We start from the raw sequence: 26,961 nt of genomic DNA, 5'->3' as shown, positions 1-26,961 counted from the left end.
GCCAAACGCTGTGGGGCCCTGGGTAGACAAGCCAGTGAAATCAGAATGGAGTTCTGTAACCTGTTAACACTGGGCACTTGATGGTGTGGAATCCTGGAGGCTGTGTGTCAGTGGAGATCTAGAACAGGCAGTGCTGATGACCACAGAAGGCAGGAGTGGGGACGGCCATGGCCAGGACGCCATGATGCCTGGATGAGAAAATGGCACACCTGAAAATTAAAGACTTTCAGGGAATGCGAGACACACCTGGAAAGGGTTTCTTGCTTCTTTTCAGTCACCTGGAACAGCGTCCCTGCGCCCCACAGATTTCTCTAACCGTTTCTTCTCCCCACAGGAAAAGTACCCAGAGGCTGTGCACCTTTCAGAGGGGGCCTCCTCCAGCTGCATGGGCATCAGGAACCCCAGCCGACCAGGGTGAGTGCACAGGCCCCACCAAGTCCCTCCCCAACACCCAGACGGTTGTTTCCTGTTAAAAATGAGGATTACAAATAGAAAACAAATGTAAACCACCTAACTGACATCTTGAGATATGTCTGTGGAGTCATAACAGATAAGCAGCCGATGGCAGGAGAGCACAAGGGGGACCATGTGGGGACTCTAAACACAGATGGGGTCTGTAAGGAAAAGGTGCCAGTCTCACTGCTGGGGTCCTTAGGAGGCCAAGGAGGGGAGGCCACGAGGGGTGGAGCTCTATTTTCACCAACTTATTTCAAGAAATGTGGGGAGTCAGCAAGCACTGAGTGAGGGGAGAACTCATCTGGGTCTCCCTCCACCCACCATGGGCACCTTTATGTGCACATGGACAGGATGTGCTTCTGTGACCTGTGCCTAAAGATGTTTTGCTTCTTAAAATGGTGTTGTAGCTATGTAAGCTTCTGGAACTTGCCTTATTCAACATTATTTCCAAAATTCACCTCTGATGGTGCATGTAGCTGTTGTTCATTCATATTCAGTGCTTACACTCCATTAGGTGAATATATGTATTTCTGCATTCTTCAGGTCTTGGGCATTTGGGTTATTCATCATTTTCCACTATTTCTAACATTCCTGTTCATGTCCTCTGGCACACAAGTACACAAGCTTCTCTTAGGCATATACCTAGAAGTGAAATTCCTGGGTCATAGGGCAGATTCAGCTATCACTGCCAAATTCTTTTCAAAGTAGTGTATCAATTTATGTTTCCCACCAGTAATTTTTAAGCTCTTATTGCTCTATATCCTGTACTTCACTTGTATGATCACGCTAATATGCAGTGGGTACAAACAGTATCTTACTATGGTCTTAGTTCCCATTTTCCTGTTTGTTCATGATGTTGAACATCTTTTCATGTTTCACTGGCCATATTCTCTCTTCATCTGTGGGTCTTTAATATCAGGAGAGTCTGAGCACGGCCTTGGGGAAGGGCAGGAACTCCCAGGATGGTTGGGAGGACAGCAGCACTCCTGCCTGGGTGGGCATCCTCTCCTCTAGAGAGAGGCAGGAGCTGCATACAGTTTAGTCTGATTTCAAGCGCACTTAGCAATGCATCTTACCTCTTTCAGGTTTGAACTAGTAATTGTTTGGAGGATACAAATAGATGAAGAAGGGAAGGTTTTGCCAAAGCTGGATCTTCTCACCAAAGTGCCGCTGCAAGGTAGGGATGTTCTGGTGATTTCTCACTATGCTCAACACAGACACCTACTTATTTCATCTGGGTTTATATGGCAAGAATCAAAAGTCAAAAATTTCATTAATGTACTTTTTAAATCAGTTTTCAAAATATTTTTGTCCATAATCACTCAAAAAGCACAGGCAAGGGGGATTGCTCCCCCACGGCCCTCCTAGGCTGAGCGCTCAATGTCTCTGCCGCAGGCCTTTGGGTAAGTGCTCTGTTCAAGGTCATGATTCAGTCGTCCTGCCTTCCCATTCAGTGTGGCCAGCAGAGAATGAGGGCATTGTCTCGGTGAAGTTTCTCACCCAGTTTGTTTTCTTTACAGCCCTGGAACTGGACAAGAACGGAGTCATAGAAACTGCTCCTCTCAGCTTCCGAACCCTACTGGGCGTGCTGGGCATTGAAGCCACTCTGGAAAGTCTGATTAAATCACTTCACACAGAGGCAAGCAACTAGTTCCCAAAGAGTGAAAAACTACACGTAGAAGTAAGATGCTGCACCTGGAGGCATGTGATTTTATTGAATATAAAAATTTGCTCTTTTCCACTTAGAAACCTTACCTCTAGAACATGTTTATGCAGTTATGGCACATTATATATAAGTTGTCAGGACATAAAAAATAAATAGTTATTTAAATTCAAAATACCAAATAAGTGACACATATAGTGTATTTTTAAAAGTAAACTCAACATCTGAGGAAGTACAGGAGTGGCTGCCCACCTTGGGATGTGGGGAGCCACTGTGCGCCCCCCATGGTATGAATATGAGGGCAGAGGTAGCCCCAGCCCATCTCAAAGGTCGGCCCTCCTCCTGTCACCCACCACCTAGGGACTCTTGGAGGGCTTGCCAATGCAGCCTCATCTCTTAGACATCCCTCAGAAACCTCTGGGGAGCCACACCACCCTCCTCGCCTCCTGGCTCTGGAAAGCAGCACTTGGAGGCTTTCGCAGCACCTCTCAGCAGCAAGTCCTCTGACATTCACTCTTCTTGGTCTTCCACAAAAAAAGTAGAGCGGTTAGCATAAAAAACACAGTAAGACAGCAAATACGGCACTGTCCCTTCACACAGGACCTTAGCACCCCTGGTCCCTCTGCACAGAAGAAACAGTGTTTTCATTAAAGTCCCCCAGAGTCTAAGTGCTGCACTGACCTGAGTTGCCAGTTTAAAGTAGAATGGGTGAAAACATTGTTTCGATCAAATGAAAGCCTCAGAGCAGGGGCCGTGGTGGAGTGTGAGAAGAGCAAAGGGTTGGGTCAAGACCCCCTAGCAGGGGACACTCATCTATCACCTCTTCCTCCCAAGTAGAGGGTGATGGTTTTCAGACAGTCCAGACCAGCCAGGACAGGCAACAGGAGGCTACCCAGCCCACCTCCTTGAGGAGCTGGCGTTCCAGAGCTCTGCACACAGGCACTCAGGGTCCTCTGCACACCCTGGCCAAGACCATCCTCACCCCAGGCCAGCAACAAGGAACCTCAGGCCAAAACAACTCTGGAAGCTGCCTACTTCCACACACTCTGGAGCCTGCAACTTGCCCATGAGAACGCGGCTCCATGCACATCCCTATGAGTGGAATCTCCAAAGCCCCTGTACCCCAACACACCACATGAATGAGAAATGTGTGTCATTTGAATATGTTTTTGAACCTCTGAGTGTAAAATTAAGTAGTAAGTGGTAAATGGTAGTAAGAAGTAAATGATAGGACAGAATTGGAGAATAAATTCTGGAAGAGCTGGCTTGATTCTAATAAGCATAATTCTCAATTTATCACAAAATTCCCCACAAAAATTTACAATCAGCAAAATATTCTTATTTTTTGTGTAGTATTTTCATACAATCCCATGGTTTCACTAATATTATATTACAATAAGCCTTCATTAGTCCCTCAAAATGATGATATAAATAATCTATACAACCTACCATAGAATAAAAAACTGAAGCCAAGATTCCCAACAGTTTTCATAGCAGCTGGGCACACTTTTGGTGACCCCAACAAGAACCCTCATAGTGCCAGCCAGGAGTCTTGCGGAAGCAGGGCTTTGGGCAGCCCCGATGGGGAGGTGGTCCAGCACCACTCAAGGCCACTAACACCACACATCTTAGTGAAACCCAAGGGAGGAACAGGTATGGGAAAGGAGGGAAAACTCGATGCTGGCTCTGGCAGAAGTAGCTGAGGTTTCCCAAACACCCAAAAATGCCAGGAACCCAGAGCTGGCAGGAGCACAGCCACCCCATGACACCCACGCTGGGCACAGCAGCTCAGAGTTGCAGCTCTGCTTCCAGCTCCCACAGCAGCAATTTCAGGTGGGAAAGAACACCTTGTCTCCCCTGAAGTTAAAGAGGATAAAATCATTCAGCACAAAAAAAAAGTCAGTGCTCGCATGAGTGGTGTCAACCCCTGCCCTGAGTGCCACGCTCCCTGCTGACCCTGTGCAGAGTGGTGGGTATGGCATCTCCACAGGGACTCTGAGTCCACTGCTCAAAACTGATGTCCATATCAACAACTTATTGCTCTCCACAGCAGGGAACCACTAAACCTGTGCTGACACATGGCTTGCATTGGAAAAGTGACCAAGTAACTCAGCTGGGAAAGTTCCAGTAGTATCTGTGTTTTCTTAAAAGTCCAAACTCTAAGGTATATGTGACAATTCAAGTTTTCTGTGTTAGGATTCTGGTGGTAGGAGATCCAAACCTTGGGTCTTATAAGGCTTTTTAGAGATTAGACATGAGCCCTGCGTGGAAAGGGAGAACTGCCCAGAGGGGCCTCCTGGACACAGCACACTGCTGGGCTCACGTCCAACATTCCTTGCCCTGGAAGATGTCTCTAGTGCTCTTCCATTCTGTGTCTCCCAGAGGCAGTCCCACCTGAACAGGGGTTGAAAAGCAAAAACATTCACAGCCAAAAGTCACCCAACACAACAGAAACTCTATCATTCAACCTTCACATTCTATGTTCAAGTTTCAAAACCACTACAGGAAAAAAGTTAGACCTTATGGAGAACTAATGTGCAATCTTCGCTTTCCTTGAACCTAGTTGACATCACGGTGGCGTCTTTGGCATGTACAGTCTTTAAATAGTAGTTGACTATCTTGCCATCCAGTTTATACTGATGAGGAATGCTCTCATAGGGCTTGAGGTCAAGATCCAGCACAGACACGGAGAAGGCAAACCTGGATCTCGATGAAGGGACAATGGGCCTTTGATCGGAGCTGGAAGCAAAAGAACAATTTCAGAATACACAAACCTCCCAAATCCTCTCAACCCAACCCACAAAGAGCACCCATTCTGTGCATCAATATGCATTCCATCTCTGTCTATGCCAACTGTATGTACTAGTGCTAGAAACTTCTGCAAGAGAGGCACCTACTGTGATACCCGCCAGCACACCAGACAAGAGAGAGTTAATGTGCAGAAAGATGGAAAAGCAATTATGTAGAATACTCGATTGATATTCACCATATCCCAGTAGTATAAACGAATGCTAAGAAAGTTACTTTATCATGAGCCAAGTATTACAAAACCTAAGAAAATGGGGAAAGTAGATCTGGCTATTCAACAGCCAAACGGATAAAATGTTGAGGACAGACTTCTCTTTTCGTGTCCTTTAGCATCTGGTGAGAAACTCTTGCTCCTTTATACTTTTTCACTTTTGGAGAGAGAGATCTAGTCTCACGTTTTATTCTCAAATTGTATCTGCAGTGTTTGGTGTTTTGTTTCTTAGGGTTTAGTTGTGGTCTTTCTAAATATTGTAATAGTTGTATGCTTATAATGAAATATGAGCAATTACTTGTACTTAAAAAACACTTTCAGGCTAATTCTGAATTTTGTACTAAGATTGCTACATATATCACTTAGCTCTCAGAGTGCTTGACACATAGTATACATCCAGATGACTGGTTAGATACATTATATGAGCTCAGTTTAGCCCAAGAGAAGTACTCAGGAGTCCAGGTTTCTCCATGTGTACTACTCTTCTAGATTTCAAAATTATTACAAAAACAAAACAAGCAAACAAAATACCAATTTCAAAACCTCCTGCCTGGGAGAGGGAAGGCAGATAAAACATTCCTATTCAATGAGCCTAATCAAGGCCTAGACTCTAGCTCAATTCCTGCTCAGAAATACTATTTACAGGAAAAGAATCCCTGGCTCATTTGCTGGGGTCTTAGCTACTCCCTCCTGAACAGCAGAGAACATGGGTACAAATTAAGGTCTTGCTTCTGAGTCTCAGTCTCAGGGCCTGAAACCCAAGCTCCACACAGCGGGGCTGGGACAGTGAACATCTGGCCCTCAATTTTATAGGATACCTCACATCACATCAGAACCAACACCCAATAAGATGACATGAATAAAGAGAGGAGTCCATCACGCAGAGGCTGGTGGGAGCACAGCCCAAGAGCCACTGCTGAGGAGAGTCTGACCGTTTGCTGACCTCAAGCTTCCAGTGAGCCCAGGCCTGAGGTTCCTGACACCTGAAATGCTTCTCTGCCCTGGGGATGACACTGGTGATCACACGGCTCAGAAGTTTCTAGACACGTGTCCCCGCTCCTCTCCCACCATGTCGGTTTCTGCTGAGCAGCTGGTCAAGGGTGTCAGGACTCCTGGCCCTCAGCCCCTCACATTTCTGTATCCTGACTGCATCCTTGCTTCAGGAAGGGCAATAGATAATCACATCTGTGTGGTTTTCTCTCATCTAACAACACTGCTTAATCCAAACGGATTCCTGTCACTAACCACTGGGGGCATTTTCTTAGGGGATAATGAGAGTTTTCAACTAAATAGAACAACCTTTTTTTTAAAAAATATTTCAGTTACGCCCTATAAATGTCCCTCTGTGTTTCCTATCAGAAAGTGGACAATTCTGTGCCTGCCAAGAAGCAGGACTCCTGGGAATGTTTAGTTCAAAAGCATCGGAAAAACGGGTGGCTGGCAGCCAGTGACGAGATCATCTTGACCCAGGAACACACATCAGATGATTGTGAAACATTCTGCAAAACTGTGTGTGGGGTTTGGCACCCTGAAGATCAATGCTGAAGATGCCATCTAATCACTGAGAGAAGATTATCAGGTTCATCCTGAATTCCTAAAAAAGGCAGAGAGGGGACTGGATAATGATGTCCAGGAGAAGATGCTGCAAAGAGGAAGCAGAACAATGGAATGTTGTTTTAAAGGCTTTGAAATGACTATAAAGGTCGGCACATCAGGACCTGGTAAAAGGAGGAAAAATAAGGCCCACAGGAACCTACAGCTTCTTGGGCCTCTGAGCCATGATGGTAGCTTGGGGTTTTCTTTGAGAGAAAGGAATTTGGACCACAGTATCCAAGCCCTTGAGATATTTTCTTAGAAAATAATAGTAAACTTGAATGAACAAGCTTTTAAAATTATTCTCAATAATGTCTTTTTGACTGTATTACAAACTTCTAAAGAGCAAGAGTTAATAATTCCCATGATATCGAGTAGGCCTTGGAAATTGGCCTCTGTTAATAAACATGATCCTGCCAGAGCCTCTCTAAATATAGGGACACCAACTCTCTTGCCAATCCACAAAACCCTGCTAGACCAAGGACACACGACACAGTAGCAGGTGCCTCACCTTGCATCCTGCAGACAAGGAGAGAGTGCGATCATGATGGAGCAGTCTTTCGCAGTCATGGCGACCCGGTACTGCTGAACCTGCAGGGGAAGGAGAGGTCAGCTCCATGGCATTGCCACACACACCCTTCCCCACTGGAGAGGTCCAAGAACTGGTCCCAGACCTGGGGGTAGGTTAGGAAGACCCAGTCCCAAAGAGCTCATTAGAGGCCAGTGCTGCCCTCTGACCTCTCACTGCAGGCAGTGTATGGACCCTGATTCCAAAACCTGGGACCTAGGGCTTGTCTTCGGCAAGACAATCACAGCCCACCTTGGAAGAAAAAGCAGTAAGTGGCGTCAGCTATTGATGTGCTAGCCACACTGAAAGCACTGAGCATATCACTCTATACCTCAAGATACCGGCATACAGACACACACCAAGGCCCTGCTTAGAGCAACAAAGTGTCCCCAGATCACATAGCACACTAGAATGTCATGCAGCTTCCATGAATGACACTGCAAACAGAGGGATCACCAACTGTGTGTTAACTCACTTCATCCCCACAGCAACCCCACAGGCAGGCACTGCTAGTGTCCCAGTTTATGGATAAGGAAACAGACATAGAATGACCTGTCCACTCTGCACTGCTAGGCTAGACTCAAACCCAGGTGTTTCAACTCTGAAGTCAAAGATGTGACTGAATTGCTGCAATCTTATGAGCAAATTTTACTGGATGAGGACTTGCTTCTTCTGGATGAGCAAAAAGAAAGTGGTTTCTTGAGATGGAATCTACTAGTGAAGATGCTGCTAAGATTGCTGTAATGACAGAGAATTGAGAATATGATGTAAACTTAGTTGATAAAGCAGCAGCAGAGTTTGAGAGGACTGACTCCAATTTTGAAAGAAGTTCTGCTGGGGGTAAAGTGCTTTCAAAGAGCATTTCATACTTCAGATAAATCATTCATGGAAGGAAGAGTTAACCAATGTGTTAAACTTCACTGGTATCTTATTTTAAGAAATTGCCATGGCCACACCAACCTCCAGCAGCCACCACCCTGACCACTACCCTGATCAGTCATTAGCCATGAACATCGAGGCAAGACCCTCTGCCAGCAAAAAGATTACTTGCTGAAGGCTCAGGTGATGGTCAGCATATTTTAGCAATGAAATATTTTTTAATTAATGTATATACATTTTTTAAGACATAATACTATTGTGCACTTAATATAGTGTAAACATAACTTTGATATGCACTGGGAAACCAAAAAATTCATGTAACTCGCTTTATTCAGATATTTGCTTTATTGTGGTGGTCTGGAACCAAACCCACAATATCTCTGAGGTATACCTGTAATCACATTAAAAGAAAATAGGAGAAAAGTCACATGATCTTCTCAACAGAAACAGAAAAAGCAATGAAAAACTCAACACCCACTCCTGATAAAAACTCTTAACAAATCAGGAATAGAAGGGAGCTTCCTTAATTTGATAATGGTTATTTATTTTAAAAATAAACTAAGCAACACCCAAAAAAACCTACAGCAAGCAATTTACTTAATGGTAAATACTTTCTCTTTGAGAGTGGGAACAAAAATTAACTATGCAGTTAGGCAAAACAAATAGATAAGTGAAAAGTATAAGGATCGGAAAGAAAAAAAATCAAATTCACAAACAATATGATTGTATATAATCATATATATATTATATATAATGAAAATCCAACAGAAGCTATAGATTGTTAGAATTAGTAAGTGACTTCAACAAGGTTGACAGATAAAGAGGTCAAAGTAGAAAAATCAATTACATTCCTATATATCCACATAGATACCATCTATATCTAAAACCATCAAATATCTAGGAATATATCTAATAAAATATAAGATCTCTCTAAAGACAATCATAAAATGTTTTATCAGACTTTAAATAACACCTAATAAAAAGAAAACGCCCATGTTGGAAGCCTTAATATTGTATGGATGTCAACTCTTGTCATCATTTTAATGCCAAATCAATCAAAATCCCAAAAGGTCTGTTGTGCTTTTCCTTGTAGAACTGAACAAAGTTCATTCTTTAAAAAAAAATTTTTTTTTTAGGTATACTGATGTACAATATTATATAAGCTTCAGGTGTACAACACAGTGAGTCGCAACTTTTTAAAGTTATACACCATTTATAACTATTATTAACTATTAGCTATATTCCCTGTGTTGTACAATATACTCTTGTAGCTTATTTATTTTATACATAGTAATTTGTACCTCTTAATCCCCAACCCCTATCTTGCCTCTCCCTCATCCCTCTCCCCAGTGATAACCACTCATTTATTCTCTGTTATCTGTGAGTCTGTTTCTTTTTTTGAACAAGTTGATTCTAAGATTTGTACAGATAAGCAAAAGGTCAAGAAGAGCCAAGGCATTAATTAAAAGAAAGACATTCCTGAAGAAAGTAGAAGGATTTACTCTACTGGGTATCAAGATTCATTATGACTCTAGAGTGATCAGGACAATTCCTATGATTCTAGGACAACCGCATATGAAAATAAAACCTTACCTCATGCCATACCAAAAATCAATTGCAGAAGGTACCCACCAAATGTGAAAGGCAAAACAAAGTTTCTAAAATATCTGTGTGACTTTAAGGTAGATAAAACTTAAAGACTGCTAAAGAAGGAAAAAGATGTAAATTAAATGACCTTAAAATTATGACCTCCCCTTCTGAAAATGACTTTATTAAGAGAGTAAAACGGCAAGTGGAAGAAGATATCTGTAGCACACATATCTGACAATGAGCATCTATCCAGAATACATAAAGATTTCCTTCAAACTAATAACAAAAAGACAGACAACCATACAAAAAACTGGGCAAGAGACTTAAATAGGTCCCTCATGGAAAAGAAAATATAAATGGCCAATAAACATATGAAAAGGTGTTGAATCTCATTACTACAATAAGCTACCCTTACACATTCACTAGAATGGCTAAAATTTAAAAGACCCACAACCCAGTGGCAGAGAGGGTATGGGGCCACAGGAACCCCCTAGTCTGTTGAACTACCCTAGCCTGTTGTAGGGAATATAAACAGGTAAAACTATTTCATAGTACCTACTAAAGCTAAATATGCTCAATGCTCACACCTCTGACCCAGAAATTCCACTCCTAGGAATATACCCAAGAGAAACATATGTGCATGTACACTAAGAGATCTGTACAAGAATGTTTTGCAGAAACTTTATTCATAATGGTCAAAACTGGGAGCAACTCAAATATCCATCAACAGTAGAATGGGTGATATCCATTTAAATAGATCACTACAAAGCACTGAAAATATGGAAATGCATGCAATAACATGAGTAAATCTTATACATGTTATATAGAACATAAAAAAAAACAAGACACGAGATATATGCATGATTCTGTAATAATAAAGTTCAAAAACAACTAAACTATAGGTATGTAAGTCAATACAATAGTTAACTTGAGGGAGAAAGGCAAGAGGAATAACTGTACAGGAAACCAACAGGGATTCTAATTAGCTGCCAGTGTTCCATATTCAGACCTAACTGGTAGTTCTCCAAGGGTTTTCTTTATGACAAATCATTGAGCTTTACCTCTTTCTGTGCACTTTTCTATATGTGCTGTATTTCAACATTACAAATGGTTAATGAAACAAAAGCTTAGAAAATTAAAGTTAAACTTTTAAATACTAGAAATATCAAGTAATTTAGAGGGCATGTGGGAAACAGGACCCTCGACTGTTACAAGAAGGAATATAAATTGGCAAAATCTTTTCAGGAGGACAATATGACAATCTATAAAAAATAAATCTAGCAATTTAACTTCTAAGAATCACTCTGGAAGATATGCTTAAGTGCACAAGGGTTAAAGTACAAAAATGTGAATGTAAACATTTTTAACAGTAACAAATTAAAGATAACACCCAAATAAATGACAATTAATTATATGACCATATTAAGGAGAACAACACTTTTAGGTGTATGGAGAACTTCCAAGGCACCTCCTACAAAACAATGATATCCCTGTTAACACTTTTAATGCACTGCTAGGCTTGCAGAAGGTAAAGGAAATCCCCAACCCAATCCCCTCTTCTCACACTCACTCCCACAGGAGCTGAAACTAGAGTTTTGAGCAAGGAGCAATTGGAAGGCTAAGCTGCCCTGTAGGCAATGTCAGTGCAGGCATGGTTTCTAGGAATAAGCCATGGAGTACAGGGTCTAAACCTGAGACTTCTCCCTTAAGTCAAGAATCCATATTTCCTCTGGAGGAAAGCATCCCCTATTTAGGTCCCCGAGATTCTCATAGATCAAAATCAAACAAATATGAGCTCACAATCATACATAATTAAAAACCCAAGCAAACAAAGCAGCAAGGATGAGTCAGTAAAATAACAAGAGATTTTTTACCTCCAAAATTTTACTGTAACTTAGATACAGAAATATAAAACAACTATTCATAAATTGTTTAAAGAAATAAAAGATGGAATTTAAAAGAGGGCAAGCAACAAGGAACTATCAAAAATACCAAACAGATATGAAAATGAGCCACACGGAACTTTGAGAGAAATTAAAAATATAACTAATGAAGTGGAAAACTCATTGAACAAATGAACAGATTAGACACAGGTGAAGAAAGAATCAGTGAATGGGAAGGTAGAACTGAAGAAGATGATAAAAATGAGGTCTGATATATATATCTAATTAGAGTCCCAGAAGAAGAGAATAGGGTAATGGAGAAGAGAAAATATGTGAAGAGAAAAATGGTTGAGGATTTTCCAGAACTAATAAAAGACACATCCACAAATAGAGAAAGCACAACATACACCAAGCAGAATAAATTAAAAGTACACCACACCTAATCACATTGCACTAAAATGTCAAATCTAAAAAGAGGAGACTTTAAAAGCAACCATAGAGAAAATAATCACCTCCTGAGGAAGGACAGTTAGACTGACAGAAAACATCTCAGCAGAAACATCCACAGTCAGATAATGTTGCATAAAATGGTTAAATGCTAATAAAAAATAATCAACCTCTTCTTTGTACCTAGAAAAAATTACCTTTCAAAACTATGACAAAATATAAATATATCCAGATAAACAGATACAAAGAGAATTTACCAAAAGACATTCACTAAAGTAACTTCTATAAGATATACTTCAAGAAGAAGAGGAAAACTGTAAACAACTGTAGGCCAATAAATTAGACAACTTAGATAAAATGGAAAAATTCCTAAAAAGGTACAAACTACAAAAACTGACTCAAGAAGAAATAGCACAATTTTCTATACCAAGTAAAGAGACTTAACTGGGTATCAAAACACTACCTACAAAGAAAAGCCCAGACCCAGATGGCTTCACTGGTGAATTCTATCAAATATCAATATTTAAAGAAGAATTACCATCAGTCCTTCTCAAACCTTTCCAAAAAAAAGAGGCTGAAATACTTCCCAACTCATTCGACAAGGCCAGTATTACAGACCAATACCTCTTATGAGAATGGACACAAAAAGCCTCAACAATATTATAGCAAATTGAATCCAGCAATATATAAGAAGAATCATAGACCAAGTGGGGTTTATCCCAGGAATGCAAGGTTGGTTTTAACATCCAAAAATAAATTAATATGTCATATCTATAGAAAAACAAAACACATGATAATAAATATCAATCGATGCAGAAAAGACATCTGACAAAATCCAACATCCTTTCATGATAAAAACATTCAACAATTTAAGAAAAGAAGGGAACTTCTTCAACCCAATAAAGGATAGCTACGAAAAGCCCAAAGCTAACATTACACATAATGATGAAAGACTGAATGCTGTCCCAATAAGACCGGAAACAAATCAGACAGGTCTGTTCTTGCATTTAGCATCGCACTAAAGGTTCTAGCCAAGGGCCGTTATGCAAGAAAAAGACATAAAAGGCAACCAAACTAGAAAGGAAGAAGTAAAACTATCTCTAAATGATCTTATATAGAGAAAATCCTAAGAAATTCAGTAAAAAACTATTAGAACTAATAAATTCAGCAAGGTTGTAAGCTATAAGATCAATATACAAAAACAAATTGTATTTCTATACACTTGCAATGATCAATCTAAAAATGGAATTAAGAAAACAACTTCATTTACAACAGCAAAAAGAAAACACTCAGGGATAAACTTAACAAAGTACAAAATGTATCTCTGAAAAGACTGTTGAAAGAAAAACAAAGATCTGAATAAATGGAACAGCATCCCATGTTAACGAACTGGAAGACTTACTATTATAAAGATGGCCATATGCAAGCAATCTGCAGATTCACAACAATCCCTATCACAATCTCTGCTGGCTTCCTTGTAGCACTTGGCAAGCTGATTCTAAAATTCATAATGAAATTACAAGGGGCTCCTAATAGCCAGAACAATCTTGCAAAAGAACAATTTCAAAACTTACTAAAAAGCAACAGTAATCAAGGCAGGGTACAAGCATTAAGTATAGACATATATATCAATGGCACACAATTGACTATCCAGAAATAAACCCATACATTTATGGGAAAAAATAGTCTCTTCAACAAATGGTGCTGGGACAACTATATATCCACATACAAAGAATGAACTTGGATCTCTACCTCAAATCATATATAAAAATTAACTCAAAATGGATCAAAGAACTAAATTTAAGAGCTAAAACTCTTTGAAGAAACAGGGGAAAATAGTCATGACTTTGGATTTAGCAATGAATTCTTAGATATGACACCAAAAGCACAAACAACAAAAGAGAAAACAGACAAACTGGACCTCATCAAAGTTAAAAACTTTTTTGTGTATGGGGACAGATGGTTACTAGATTTATCATGGTAATCATATCATAATGTATGCAATGTCAAATCACTATGTAGTATACCTGAAACTAACATAATATTGTACATCAACTATATTTCAAATGAACAAGTAAAGTTTTTAAATTGCAAATATTTTACAACAAAGAACATTATCAAAAAAGTGAAAAGGTCTCTAACAGAATATATTTGCAAATCATATATCTGTTAAGGGCTTACTATCCACAATATACAGAACCCCTACAACTCAACAATGAAACAAATAACATAATTAAAAAGTGATCAAAGGACCTGAATAGGTATTTCTCCAAAGAAAATATACAAATGGGCAATAAGCACATTAAAAAATGCTCTTAGTCTTCACGGAAATGCAAATCAAAACCACAATGAGATACCATTTCATACCCACCAGGATGGCTAAAAACAAAAGGGCAGGTAACAAGTGTTGTCAAAGATATGTCAAAGATATGTCAAAGAAACTGGAAACCTGTACACTGCTGGTGGGAATGTAAAATGGTACAGCCATTTCGAAAACAGTCTGGCAGTTCCTGAAATTCCTGAGCTCCTGAGCTCCACTCCTAGGTATATGCCCAAGAAAAGTAAAAATATGTCCACAGAAGAATTTATACACATATTTATAGCAACATTATTCATAACAGCCAAAAAGTGAAAACAACCCAAATGCTCATCAAACTGATGAATGGATAAACAAAATACAGTATATCTATACAATGGAATATTATTCAGTCATAAAAAGAAATGAAGTATTGATACCTGCTACAATACACATGAACCCTGCAAATATTATGCTAAAGTGCAAGAAGCTAGTCATAAAGGACCACCTATTGAATGATTCCATTCATATGCAATATCTGGAATAGGCAAATCTATAGAGATAAAAATTAGATTAGGGGGCTTCCCTGGTGGCACAGTGGTTAAGAATCCACCTGCCAATGCAGGGGACATGGGTTCTAGCCCTGGTCCAGGAAGATCCCACATGCTGCAAAGCAACTAAGCCCGTGTGCCACAACTACTGAGCCTGTGCTCTAGAGCCTGCGAGCCACAACTACTGAGCCCACGCACCACAAATACTGAAACCTGCGCTCCTAGAGCCCGTGATCCGCAGCAAGAGAAGCCACCGCAATGAGAAGCCTGTGCACCACAACAAAGAGTAGCCCCCGCTCACCACAACTAGAGAAAGCCCGTGCACAGCAACAAAGACCCAATGCAGCCAAAAATAAATAAATTAATTTTTTTAAGTAGATTAGTAGTTGCTTAGGGCTGTTGGGGATGAGGAGATAAGGAGATGATGGCTAAAGGGTACAGAATTTTTTTTAGGTGATGAAAATGTTCTAAAATTGACTGTGATGCTGCTTACACATATCTGTGAATATAGTAAAAACCACCAAATTGCATACTTTAAGCAGGTAAATTGTATGGTATGTAACATATCACAATAAAACTTTTATAGGAAAAAGAGGAAAGATCTGAGATATAAGAATGTTAAGCAAAGATATGGGTAAACGTGGTAGATCTAAACAAACACCTGTAAAAAATAATACTGTAAATTGTGATTTTTAAAAAAAAAAAACAGAATAAGACAAATAGAGGGCAGGTAACAAGTTCTGTAAAAGATATGGAGAAACTGGAATCCTGTACACTGCTGGTGGGAATGTAAAATGGTACAGCCATTTTGGAAAACAGTCTGGCAGTTCCTGAAAAAGTTAAACATAAGTTACCACTTGACCCAGCAGCTCCACTCCTAGGTATACGCCCAAGAAAAGTTATATGACAAAAACTTATATGACAATAACTGCATATAAATTGGGAGCGATAACTGGAATTAAAGTATCCCAGATGAACTTTTTGGCCAACCCAATATTATATGTCTGTGTGGCAGGTGTTGGGGTGGGAGTGGGGGTTAAATTATTAATTTTAGTCTTTAAATATGCATGGTCAAATTGAACAAGTAACCAGAAAAATGACAGTAGCAGAATGTTTAACTCCCAAACCAACAGAGAAAAAAATGAATATAAAAAGTAACAAGCAAAAGTGAACAGAAGTCAGCAAACTACACGCCAGGGGCAAAATCCAGCCTGCCACCTGTTTTTGTAAATAAAGGTTTACTAGAACGCAGCCATGCTCATTTATATTTGTCTCTGGCTGCTTCTGAGCTATGATGGCAGAGCTAAGTAGCTACAACAGAGACCAGATGGCCAAAGCCTAAAGCATTTACTCTCTGCCACCCCTGCCTTTTTTTTTTTTAATTTAAATACATGTTATTTTATGACAAAATACTTGCCTTTTTTTTCCTCCCCATTTATATTACAGTTAAAACTATATTACAGGGGCTTCCCTGGTGGCGCAGTGGTTGAGAGTCCGCCTGCCGATGCAGGGGACAGGGGTTCGTGCCCGGTCCGGGAAAATCCCACATGCCGCGGAGCGGCTGGGCCCGTGAGCCATGGCCGCTGAGCCTGCGCGTCTGGAGCCTGTGCTCCGCAACGGGAGAGGCCACAACAGTGAGAGGCCTGTGTACCGCAAAAACAAAAACAAAAACAAAAAAAATCTATATTACAGTTAAGATGTGTTTAGGTAGGTTATATTATCTATGAATTTCATTTCAAGATAGTAAAGGGGGAGTTACAGTATTTGCTATAGAAAAAGAGTGTTGGATCTGCTAGGACTGAGAACCATCAGTTTAGGGGTCCAGAGATCATGTAAAAGCAGAACTTGGAAAGAAGCCCTAAGCACATTTTGTCAACCCCAAACCAGACCCCCTGGATATACCCTCCTCTACCTTCCAGATAAGACTCCTGTGCCTTGCCCATAGCAATCACCGTATGGGCCCTTGCAGCCCATTCCAAGCCATTGTGCACCAGTATCAGTTTTCTAGATTGGGATGAGAGCTGTGGTGTCTGGCCCTTTATAGAAAAAGTTTGCTGACTCCCATTATAGAATACTAAACGATAGTCAGAAAGCAAGAATTACACTGGGCTGCAGTCTCCTGAGCTTCGAAATAAATACAATATTCGCAGCTCTCTCATTTCATCAGAGGTACAAAGCTCAATTAGATAAACAGTATTCATGAAAGAACTTTCAATAGTCTGTAGCCTAGGAATATTCTCAACCTGCTCCCCCAGCTTCAGCTTCACTTCCACCTTCTTCAGATTCCAACTAACAGAACCTAAATCCCTAAAACAAAAAAGAGGCAGACCCTTATATTCCAACACAGACTTCAAGCCATGTTAGGTTAAATGCAAGCTAGTGAAGAACACGTATAATGTGGATAATCCCCCAAATGGTATGAGTGAGTGTGTGTGTGAGTGTTAGTGTGAAGTTCTGAAAAGATACATACTGTTAACAGTGGACACCTATTGCTTGGGCAGGAATAACATCACTTTTTTTTTTTTTTTTTTTTTGCGGTACGTGGGCCTCTCACTGCTGTGGCCTCTCCCGTTGCAGAGCACAGGCTCCGGATGCGCAGGCTCAGCGGCCATGGCTCACGGGCCCAGACGCTCCGCGGCCTATGGGATCTTCCCGGACAATATACTCACTGCTTGAATATTTTTCATTAAATTATTTGTTTTGAGATAATTGTAGGTTCACATGCAGGTGATCCTGAGTGCCCTTTACCCAGTCTCCCCCAATGGTGACATCTTGCAAAACTATATAGTATAATATCACAGCCAGGATAGTGACATTGATACACTCCATGATCTTATTCCAATCTCCCAAGTTTTACATGTAGTCCTGTGTGTTGTGTATGTGTATTTTATCACACATGTAGGTTGATGCATCTACCACCACAGTTAAAATACAGAGCAGTTCCATCACCAGAAGATCCCTCTGTGTCGACCTTTTATAACCACACCCCCTTCCTTCCACCTCCTCCCCATCCCACAGCAACCATTCATCTTTGTCATTTCAAGAATGTCATTTAAACAGAATCATAGTGTGTGATCTTTTGGGACTGGCTTTTGTCACTCAGCACATTTCTCTGAAGATTCACCCAGGTTGTTGTGTGTATTGAGATTTCGTTCCTTTTTACTGCTCAACGGTTCCAGTTTACGTAAGCTGTTGTAGGCCACCTGTTGACAGACACTTGAGTTGTGCCCAGCTTCTAGCTATCGCAAATAAAGCTGCTATGAACACTCCTGTACAGGGTTTTGGGTGAGCCTGAGTCTTCCCTTCTCTGTGACAAATACCCAGGAGTGCAGGTGCTGGGTTATAGGGCACATGCATGTTTAGCTCTGCAAATCTAGTTTCTCTGCACCAGCATTCAGTGTTATTTCAATGTTACTATTTTAGTCATTCTGATAGTTGTGTAATGATTGCTTGAATCTCTTACAAGATTATGTTTACATATGAGGTTTAAAAATTGCAATAAAATTAAAAAGTAATCCATGCTTATTTATTACAATTTTGAAAAATATAGAAATGTGTAAAAAAGGAAGTAAAGTCCTATGCTTCTTCTCTTGAAAAATGGAATACTGATACTGATTACTAAATCAATGTACCCAAGTTGCAGACAATGCAGGGCAGTCCGTCACTCTATTCCGATAGAGGCCCCCTTTTGGGTCTCTCCCCACCTTGAGGACAGCTCTATGCCCAAGCACCTCAGCTAATTCCCTCAGGGCCCTTGGCTTTGGAGAGGACCCAACAGCTGCAGAAGAGGGAGCCCCAACCTGGGAGGGAGGGAGCACCCACCCAAGGACAAGAGTGAGGACTCTTAAAAGTGAGAACCACAGACACATTGTCAGGACCAGGACAGTTAAACTAAGGGCTCCAGGGCAGCTGCCCAGAGGATGTAGAGAAGGTCATTCTGTTTTGTTCCTACCTTTTTGTCACTTTGCTCCCACTAGAACAGTGTTCCTTAACCATTTTAGCAAAACCTTTGACAGCCCAATGAAGCCTATGGATCCCTCTCAGAATAACATTTTTAAATGCAGAAAATAAAAAACAGAGGCTTGACCATGTCAAATACCGAACTATTTTTTAAAACAAATATATTATGTAGTATTACATAACAAAATCTCAGGAGTGAAGAATATAAAGATATCATGAGATATCTGTAGCAACTACAGTGTGAAATTAAAACGTCTGATTTCTCTAAATGGCAAAGTTGGGGGTCCTGCTGACCACACAGTGGTTGTTGCCACATTCATAATGGAAGGAAACACTAATTTCAATCAGTGGTTAGTGAAAACAAAGATGTAATTTTTTTCCTATCCAAGTTCATGGAGCCCCTGAATTCCGATTTTACAGAACCGGAAAGAATGGGATGAGGCCTCTTTCCTAAGAGATTCTCCCAGGGTGACCCTTGGCCTGAGGTATGGGGAGGAAGGAAGCCAGCCACACACAACCACAGGTGGGGTCCAGGCCTAGAGTCCCACTGAGGGCTGTAAGGAGAGGAATGGTTGGCGCTAGCCTGTTCTAAGGCTGCTAAGAAGGAAGCACAGAGCAGTGGCCTCAGGTCCTGGACCCCAGTACAGGGAGGGTGGAGAGAGGGCTGAGCCCTGGGTGGCCTGGAGCCAAGTGAACACAGGGAAATCCTTCCTAGAAACTAAGTAACGTTATTACCACCCGGCCCAGTCCATCTGGGGGAAACTTTAGCCACGTTTTTTTAATCCCCAATTTTTCTGCTTTAACCATCAGGGGTAGGTACTGGGAAACACTTCTTAGGAAAACCCCGAGTTAGTGTTAAGAGCCTAAGAAGCATGCAGTGTGTTTCTGGAAGGATCTACCCACCTTTGTCAGTGCAAAAGCCACTGTGCCATCATCCTCAGTGGAAAGATCAAGCAGCCTCTGGTAAAATGCTTCATCATAAGGCCCATCTATTTGCAATGTTTTTCTGAAGGACAAAGCACAAAAAAACAGGATAACAAAGCTGCCTGGAAATCGTTTGTTAAACTGTTAGCAGTTTAAGAATCACACATCTGGTTTTAAAGAACATTAATGGATTCATCTCTTCCTGATGCTAAACTTCGTTATGAAGCGTCTTGCAAGACCAGAACCAGGAGAGCCAAGGCTGAACATCTCTTGTTTATGACAAATGGTGTCCAGGTAAGAGATGCTAGTGAAGGGGTGCTAGGGAGGAAGCGAAGCCAGGCCTGGGCAATGGCCCCAGCCTCCACCACATGCCACAGGTGTGGACCCTAGCAACCCCCATCAAGATGGCCAGGAGATGGACAAGGCAGTGCCTGAAGGCCAAAGCCCAGCGGCGGCTGGGTGAGCACGGCTCACTGGCTGTGGAGCAGCACTGCCCCCTGCAGGCTCAGCCCAACTCAGGACATGGAGCTGCCTAATGCAGGGTTGTCAGGTTCACAAGATGTGCTTTTCCTTTCTAGAAATGGGCAAATGACCACTGATCTGGCAGGACCCTGGTCCTCCTTCACATGGCACTGAATCTCTGGGCCGAGCCTGGCATCTGGGGGCAGGGAGGGGAGGTAGCTGGGGTGAGTCATACTCCTGGGAGGCCAATGCTGTCCTCCCACTGGGCCGACCTGCTCCCCTCATCCCCATCTTTCCCTCAGGGCTGCTGGGGCCCCATGTGGGCCCAGAAAGGGCAGGGGAGCCCTGGACCTGGGCCTCACCTCTCCTCAGGAAACTCCTCCAGGTACCGCTCAACCCGCCGGTACAGAGGGTAGAGGCCTTCGATGTCCAGCAGGTCCAACATCTGCACCTGGAGGGTTTTGTACAGAAGACAGCCCTTCGGTAACCCTGAGCGCTCCGGGGTGTTTTTTCCTACCAAGAACATCAGGGGAAAATGAGAGGTTTACTGTCAAGGACTAAAGAAGGTGGCGGGCACAGGCCGCACCCTGCCTCACGGAGCTGCTGGGGCTGGGACAAGCAGACGTTCAGGACCAGGCACAAAAGAAAGGGAGGTGACCCACACCTCACTCTGTGCCTCTCCTTCCTCTCAACATCCTTCAACCTCCATCACACCAGCCCAGATCTGAATTTAGAGAGATGACCCTCAGTCTAAATAAGACAAGACACAAAATTTAAAACGACCATGTTGACATCTCCAAAACTGCAAGACTGCATCTGTGGAGCCCAGAGCCACAGCCCGTACTGAGAGACGAGTGACCACACTGAGCAGGGAGCTGTCATGGCAGGGATGGTGCGGAAACAAGGTCCATTCCACACTCGAGCATTCTCGGGCCCCTGCCATGCACCGGGGACCTCGAGGGCTGGGGAGGCAGAGTCCCAGCCCATTTATCCCACCCTTCAAAGAAACAGCCATGTCCTATGAACAAACAAATATATGAGTATGGGTCCAAGTCACAGGGAGCAGCTGTGGCCATGTGCAGTTCTGACACTGACCTCTGACCTCCCCCACCTCTGGCAAAACATGCTCAGTCATGTAAGACAGAGTGAAAGTGCACAGGCCCAACTAGAAGGGATTTGTTAAAATTATAGGCTATTCATACAGTGGAATATCTACCTCATGGTCAATAAAATTGCAAAAAATACAACTGCTGATACAGATACAGATTTATACTAATCAGGCAAAAATATCAGGTTACAAAATAGTATGTAGAACACATTGCACATCCCATGGGTCAGGTTTATGTCTGTGTACATACGCAGGGAAGGTCTGGAAGAAAAGTCCACAGGTGTCAACAATGCCTCAGACCAGTGTCCATCTGTGTGTCCTTCCAAACACGTTCCATCTACTTAGCAGTTAAGTACCCAAATATGGGCATAAGTTTACCAAAATTGTCTGAAATAACTAGGTATCACTTTTGCAACAAGAAAAATACCCACAAAATTCATTTGTACTAAGAAAAATGTGAAATGGGGGACAGAAGAAGGGTGATTTGTGCTTAGGAAGCTGTATGGCAAAACAGTAGCACCTAAAATCCACGCAGGAGCAGGGCTACCATCTTCCTATGTCACATCCCTACGGCCATCCTCAGAGGCTCTGAGAACCCACAGGGATCATCAGCACAAAAACTGAATAATCTGAATCTTCCTGGTTGGCCCCTCAACATAAGCTTCTGGCTATGGCTCCGCATGCCACATACTTGAGTGTGTTGTGGAGCCACCAGCAGGCGACAAAGGTGGCAAACGAGGAGGCCATGAACATTCATGGCAAAAACCCAAATCAGTCACCGGATCGCCCTGAAGTCTGGATGCCCACTGAGTCAAAGTCAGCCCACAGCAAGTCTGTGAGGAATGGGGCCTTGAGAAGGAGGCACCCAGAGCCACAGGTCCCTCACGTCTGTGTTCACAACTTGTCTGCAAACTGCCACCCACTGAGGCCACCCACCTGCCCTAAAGGGCCTTGCACTGTGGGACTGCAACATTCTGGGCCTCAATTCTTCCCATCTAAGAAAAAGGCCAAGGAAAACCTATCCCCTGGGTTGGAATGAGATGGAACAGGACAATGTAGAGAAAACACTCAGCAAACCACAGAGGATGCACAGATGTGTGGGACGATATCTAGGGAAAACCCTATAGCCCAAATGTATGCTGCAACTTATAAACCCAGATAGGAGATGAGAAAGGCAGTAACCCCACCTGGGGCTGAGAGACAGGGAGGCCCAGCTTTGGGGAGCCCTGACAAGACTGAGGCTGCTCCCACAGAAGCTCCGTGAGGCCAGGCAGGACCTTCGCAGGCCATGCCACAGGCTCTGCTCCCCCTGCACCCAGCCCACCCACCAGGCCTACCTTGGCAGCGCAGGCTCCTGCTGAAAGGGCTGGCTTCACAGATGGGTGGGCCCCGCAGCCCAGGCCCCGACCTGAGGGCGCCCGCCCGGCCCTTGTCCGAGCCACTCAGTAGCACCCGTGTGATGACACGCACCAGCTCCCGGATCACGGCCCTTGTGCAGTGGGGCCCACTGGCCAGGCCATTGGATGGGAAGAAGAATGGCTTCAGGTGGTGTGCAAGTTCACTCCAGTCAGCCACAGGGCTGCGGGCATCTTTACAACCATAAATCAGCTCACCATTCTTCAGGAAGGGAAAGAAACAGGGAAACGTCAACTCCAACAGGCCAGTAGGAAGACACCTCCGTCCCCATCCACTAGACAGGCCAAAGGACCGGACATTTTACATGCCCCCATTTGGGGTCTCGGCATACTGCAGCCCTCTGGGGAAACCCACCCTCATGTACCATGTCACTGACCAAGAGAAAAATCCCACCGGAACATGAAAAAGGAGAAAAGTTCTCAAGAACCAAAGATCAGAGCCCTGGGTCTGAGATACAAACCTTCAGACCAGAACACCTGGGATGTTAGCAAGCTCAAGCAAACTCGGCCCAAAGCACAAACTCCCAAAGGCCCTAGCCTGTTACGCAAGAGGCCAAGTGACACTACTGTGCTACTGAGGGACACACGGTGTCATCTGACCCTGAGCAAACTTCTCGGCCAGTGTGGACATCGGCCGCCAGCATCCCAGAGGGCTTCTGTCCTCTGCGAAAGACTAAGCCAGGCTCCAGCCAGGGTGGGTAAGGCCAACAGCATCACTAGTGTAGAAATCTTCATCTTTGAGGCCATCCTGCCTTCTAAAACCAAGTCCAGCAAAGAAATTCCTTATGGCACCAATGTTCCCAGGGCTACATGAAAGGATGCTCAGTGGGTACAACCCTGTGACTTTTACAGGGGTCTGTGGTATCTAGGAGGAAAACCCCTAGGGAAATCCTGGTCCCCACACCCTGAGCATCAGCCAATCCCAGGGGAGTGATGAATCCCTTGCCCCTAGTTTCCCTGTCTGTGAGACAGCGTGGTCAGCAGCCTCCAGGTAGGTCCCCAATGGCCCCCATCCCTTGACACTCATACTCTGTAGTCCTCTCTGCACTGTGGAGGTTTGGTCTGTGACTGAGAATACGAGCAGAGCAATAGCATACCCCCAGCAAGATTAAGTTATAAAAGATGCTGTGGCTTCTGTCCTGATGACTCTCTTCTCAGATCACAGCAGCCGCACTGAGCAGCCCCGTGGAGTCCCACATGGCCAGGAACTAAGGCCTTCTGCCAATGGCTGTGGCGGCGCCATCCTAGAAGCAGAGCCCTGGCCCCAGCTGAGCCTTCATATGGGATGCAGCCTCAAGAAGGACCCTGAGCCAGAACCAGCTATGCTGCTCCTTAATTCCTGGCCACAAAAACTGAGATGATAAGTGGCTGTTATGCAGTAGTAGATAATACGATGAGGACGATCCCTGCTCTGCCCCCAGGTGGCAGATGGGGGGTCAATTCAACCCAGTTAGAAGTGTGGACTGGACATTCCTCCCTCAGCAAGTTCCCGGGATTCAGCAGCATGATGCCTCCCCTGGGAGCCCCCAGTTAGCACCATCAGAGTTCACAGATGTGGGTGTCCAGGGAGATGGGAACACCACTGTGGCCACTGCTGGCCAAAGGACCAGGGGAAACCAACAAGACATGCTGACCCTTGAGATGGCCTTACAGAGGGAGGAGGGTGCGCCAGGCAAAGGAAAAGCAGGAGCTCCCAGGAGGAAAGCAGGCCAAGATGGAGTACCAAGCCAAAACCAGTCAACATGGGTTGCAACCAGGAGGTAGGGCCAGAGTTTGGTTTGCGGTCCAGTGCAAGGGCAGCCTTGGCCTACCGTGAAACTCTCTCCTCCAGGCCGATAAGCAGTTGAGTGACCCCTGGACAACAGAAGGTCTCTTCTCCCCAGTGTGTGGAATCCAGGTAGATGGGCATTTTACATATACAAATATGGTTGCTCAAGCACCTCATGTGACATTTGGCAGAGAGCTATCGTCTTGGGCTCTGTGACAACCCCGCATGTCTCCCACATCTCACAAGTGTCCAGTATTAGTGGACAGAGCCACAGACTTGGAGTCTGTGAACAACATTCAGACAGACAAGGAGAAGGCTCCAACAACAGAAAGCACGGTGGCAGCACCGACCGTGGCCCACGTGGAATTTCACAACAAGGGAAGGCGTGAGCTTCAGAACCAAGAGAGCTTGCTCCTGAGGGATGCTGGCACTTGCAATAATGTACTGACTTGCTCCGGGGATTATTTTAAAAAGCCATTCCGTGTCACTTCTTTTAATCCATCTCTTTTGAAACTATTATCTCAACCTCTGGATTTTCTTCCCCCAGCTGAGTTCAACAGAAGTAGCAGATAGCCAGGGTTCTCAGTCCCAGGTCCCAGGCCCCAGGACAGGTCAGCTCATCCAGGGGCCAAGCCAGACTCACCACTCAGCTTAAGTGTGGGCCAGCCTAGGCGGGGGCAGTCAGAAAAGGGTCCATTTAGGACAAAATGCCAGCCTCATTATAGGTTCCAAATAAATCCCCAGATGAAAGGGAACTTATCTTTAGGATTTAAATATACAATTCCTGAAGTCTTTATAAGATTTAGAAATAAAAACTGATTTTAAAATGTCCTCTTTTTCTAGATCTGGGAAGGTGGAGGCAGACAAGGTAAAGTTGATTCATTCTGACCAGATTTTTGAACCATGGGGGGAAGCAAGGCAAGAATAGGCTTCCCTCCCAACTCCTCTGAGCCCACTTCTGAGGGGCATCCAGTGTGCAGAACAGCACTATCCACACGGAGCAGGACACAGAGGGCACAAGGCTGTCCACACCCAACAGCCCTGCTACTCCACACAGATCCAGAGCCTGTGAACCTGGAGCCTGTCACAAACTCTCGCTTATGTGTCATACTTAATAAGAAGATAACCAGGACTGGGGGCAGTCAGTGGTAAGCAGAAAAGGAGGTGGCCAGGGGGATCCCAGGGGACACATTTCCAACACAGGCCACACCAAGCCCTCCTTCAGATCTGGGCCCCTCCTCCCCTCTCCCCGCACCCCCTCTCTCCACACTCCTGTCCCTCAGCCTCTCCTCCTCCTCCCGCTAGCAGCAGGCCAGGGGACCACAGGGCCTCAGCAAGTCTGGTCAGGGTGCCGGCAGCAGGTGGCAATAAGGAAGCAGAAGGTGCCAGTGCCAGATGGTAAATATTCTGCATGCAGAACCGTTCCCACGATCAGGATGCAGGACTCTGAGAACTCACTAGTTGACAAGGAGATCCCCAAATTATAAGCTCCCTAAGTTACTCGGGAGGAAAGGCACAGGTGTGGCCACCCTCTAGGATGCCCTGCACCAGCTCCTGTTCCCATCTCAACCACACAGGCTCCTGGGACGCAGTCAGGGCCATCTTTCTCCAAGAACCAGAGTCAGGGTCTATGTGTCAAAGGAGCCCGAGGCCACCCAGTGGTCAAGGAGTCACCAGCACACATCCCAGGAGTCCCAGGATGACATGCCCATGAAATGAGGCTTGGAAAAAGGACCCAAAGTATCATGCTAAGCCAGCCCCAGCCCAGATGCCCTCGTCTGCAAGGTCACAGGGCCCTGTAAAGGACCAAAGCACCATGGGTTCATCCAGCTCAGTTCGGACACCAACAGGCCCCACCCTAAAAGTGCCATAAGACAGAAGCAGCTCTTACCTTAAAGATCTTTAAGTTGTTCTGTGCCTCCTGTAACAAGCTTTTCAAAGCAAAGTACATTCTCTGTTTATTTCTAAAAAGAGACAGTATTATTGACAGAATTAAAGCAGACTTTGCAGAGAAAGTATTATTGACAGAAGCAGACTTTGTATTCACCTGCCCGTGGCTCAGGGGACATGCCCAAGAGCTGCCACTCGAGGTCTCTGAGCTTTGCAGATTAAGGAGCTGCATTCTCCCCAGCCCTACTCACAGAGGTACCCCCATCCCTGCCCCTAATCCCCACCCTGCTCTCTGCCCCTTCCTCTGGCAATACCTTCCCAGCCACTGGCTCCCACAGGTAATCTGCAGGAACCTATGGAGGCAACACTGACCCTAGGCAAGAACCCTGGGCCCTGCTCAGGGCCCTGGCTATCTGTAGTCAAGTAGCCCCCACCTCACAGAATGCGGCCCACTCCCACCCCCCACCAAGAAAGTCAGCACTAGGGACA

The 26,961-nt window shown here is 44.0% G+C and overlaps 2 protein-coding genes across 2 annotated transcripts in view; one reads left to right on the top strand and one right to left on the bottom strand.

Annotated features, from left to right (window-relative positions):
- Window positions 1-3,085, top strand: part of CENPP (centromere protein P) — a 223,929-nt gene extending 220,844 nt beyond the window's left edge. Inside the window, exons 6-9 of the mRNA XM_060015048.1 lie at window positions 335-414; window positions 1,542-1,633; window positions 1,977-2,095; window positions 2,957-3,085. Coding sequence (XP_059871031.1) covers window positions 335-414; window positions 1,542-1,633; window positions 1,977-2,095; window positions 2,957-3,028 — 363 coding nt within the window. The 3' untranslated portion in view covers window positions 3,029-3,085. The remainder of the gene's footprint in view (window positions 1-334; window positions 415-1,541; window positions 1,634-1,976; window positions 2,096-2,956) is intronic.
- IPPK (inositol-pentakisphosphate 2-kinase) overlaps window positions 2,152-26,961 on the bottom strand; it is a 50,103-nt gene continuing 25,293 nt past the window's right edge. The window contains exons 8-13 of the mRNA XM_060015046.2: window positions 26,474-26,546; window positions 22,737-23,016; window positions 20,654-20,804; window positions 19,809-19,911; window positions 7,243-7,322; window positions 2,152-4,858 (exon numbers count right to left, since the gene is read on the bottom strand). Coding sequence (XP_059871029.1) covers window positions 4,633-4,858; window positions 7,243-7,322; window positions 19,809-19,911; window positions 20,654-20,804; window positions 22,737-23,016; window positions 26,474-26,546 — 913 coding nt within the window. The 3' untranslated portion in view covers window positions 2,152-4,632. The remainder of the gene's footprint in view (window positions 4,859-7,242; window positions 7,323-19,808; window positions 19,912-20,653; window positions 20,805-22,736; window positions 23,017-26,473; window positions 26,547-26,961) is intronic.

Source organism: Delphinus delphis, chromosome 6 (genome assembly GCF_949987515.2).
Source record: "Delphinus delphis chromosome 6, mDelDel1.2, whole genome shotgun sequence".
NCBI classification, from domain to species: Eukaryota; Metazoa; Chordata; class Mammalia; order Artiodactyla; family Delphinidae; genus Delphinus; species Delphinus delphis.
Note: the sequence above shows the minus strand (reverse complement) of the source record. Positions and strands in the feature narration are given on the sequence as shown.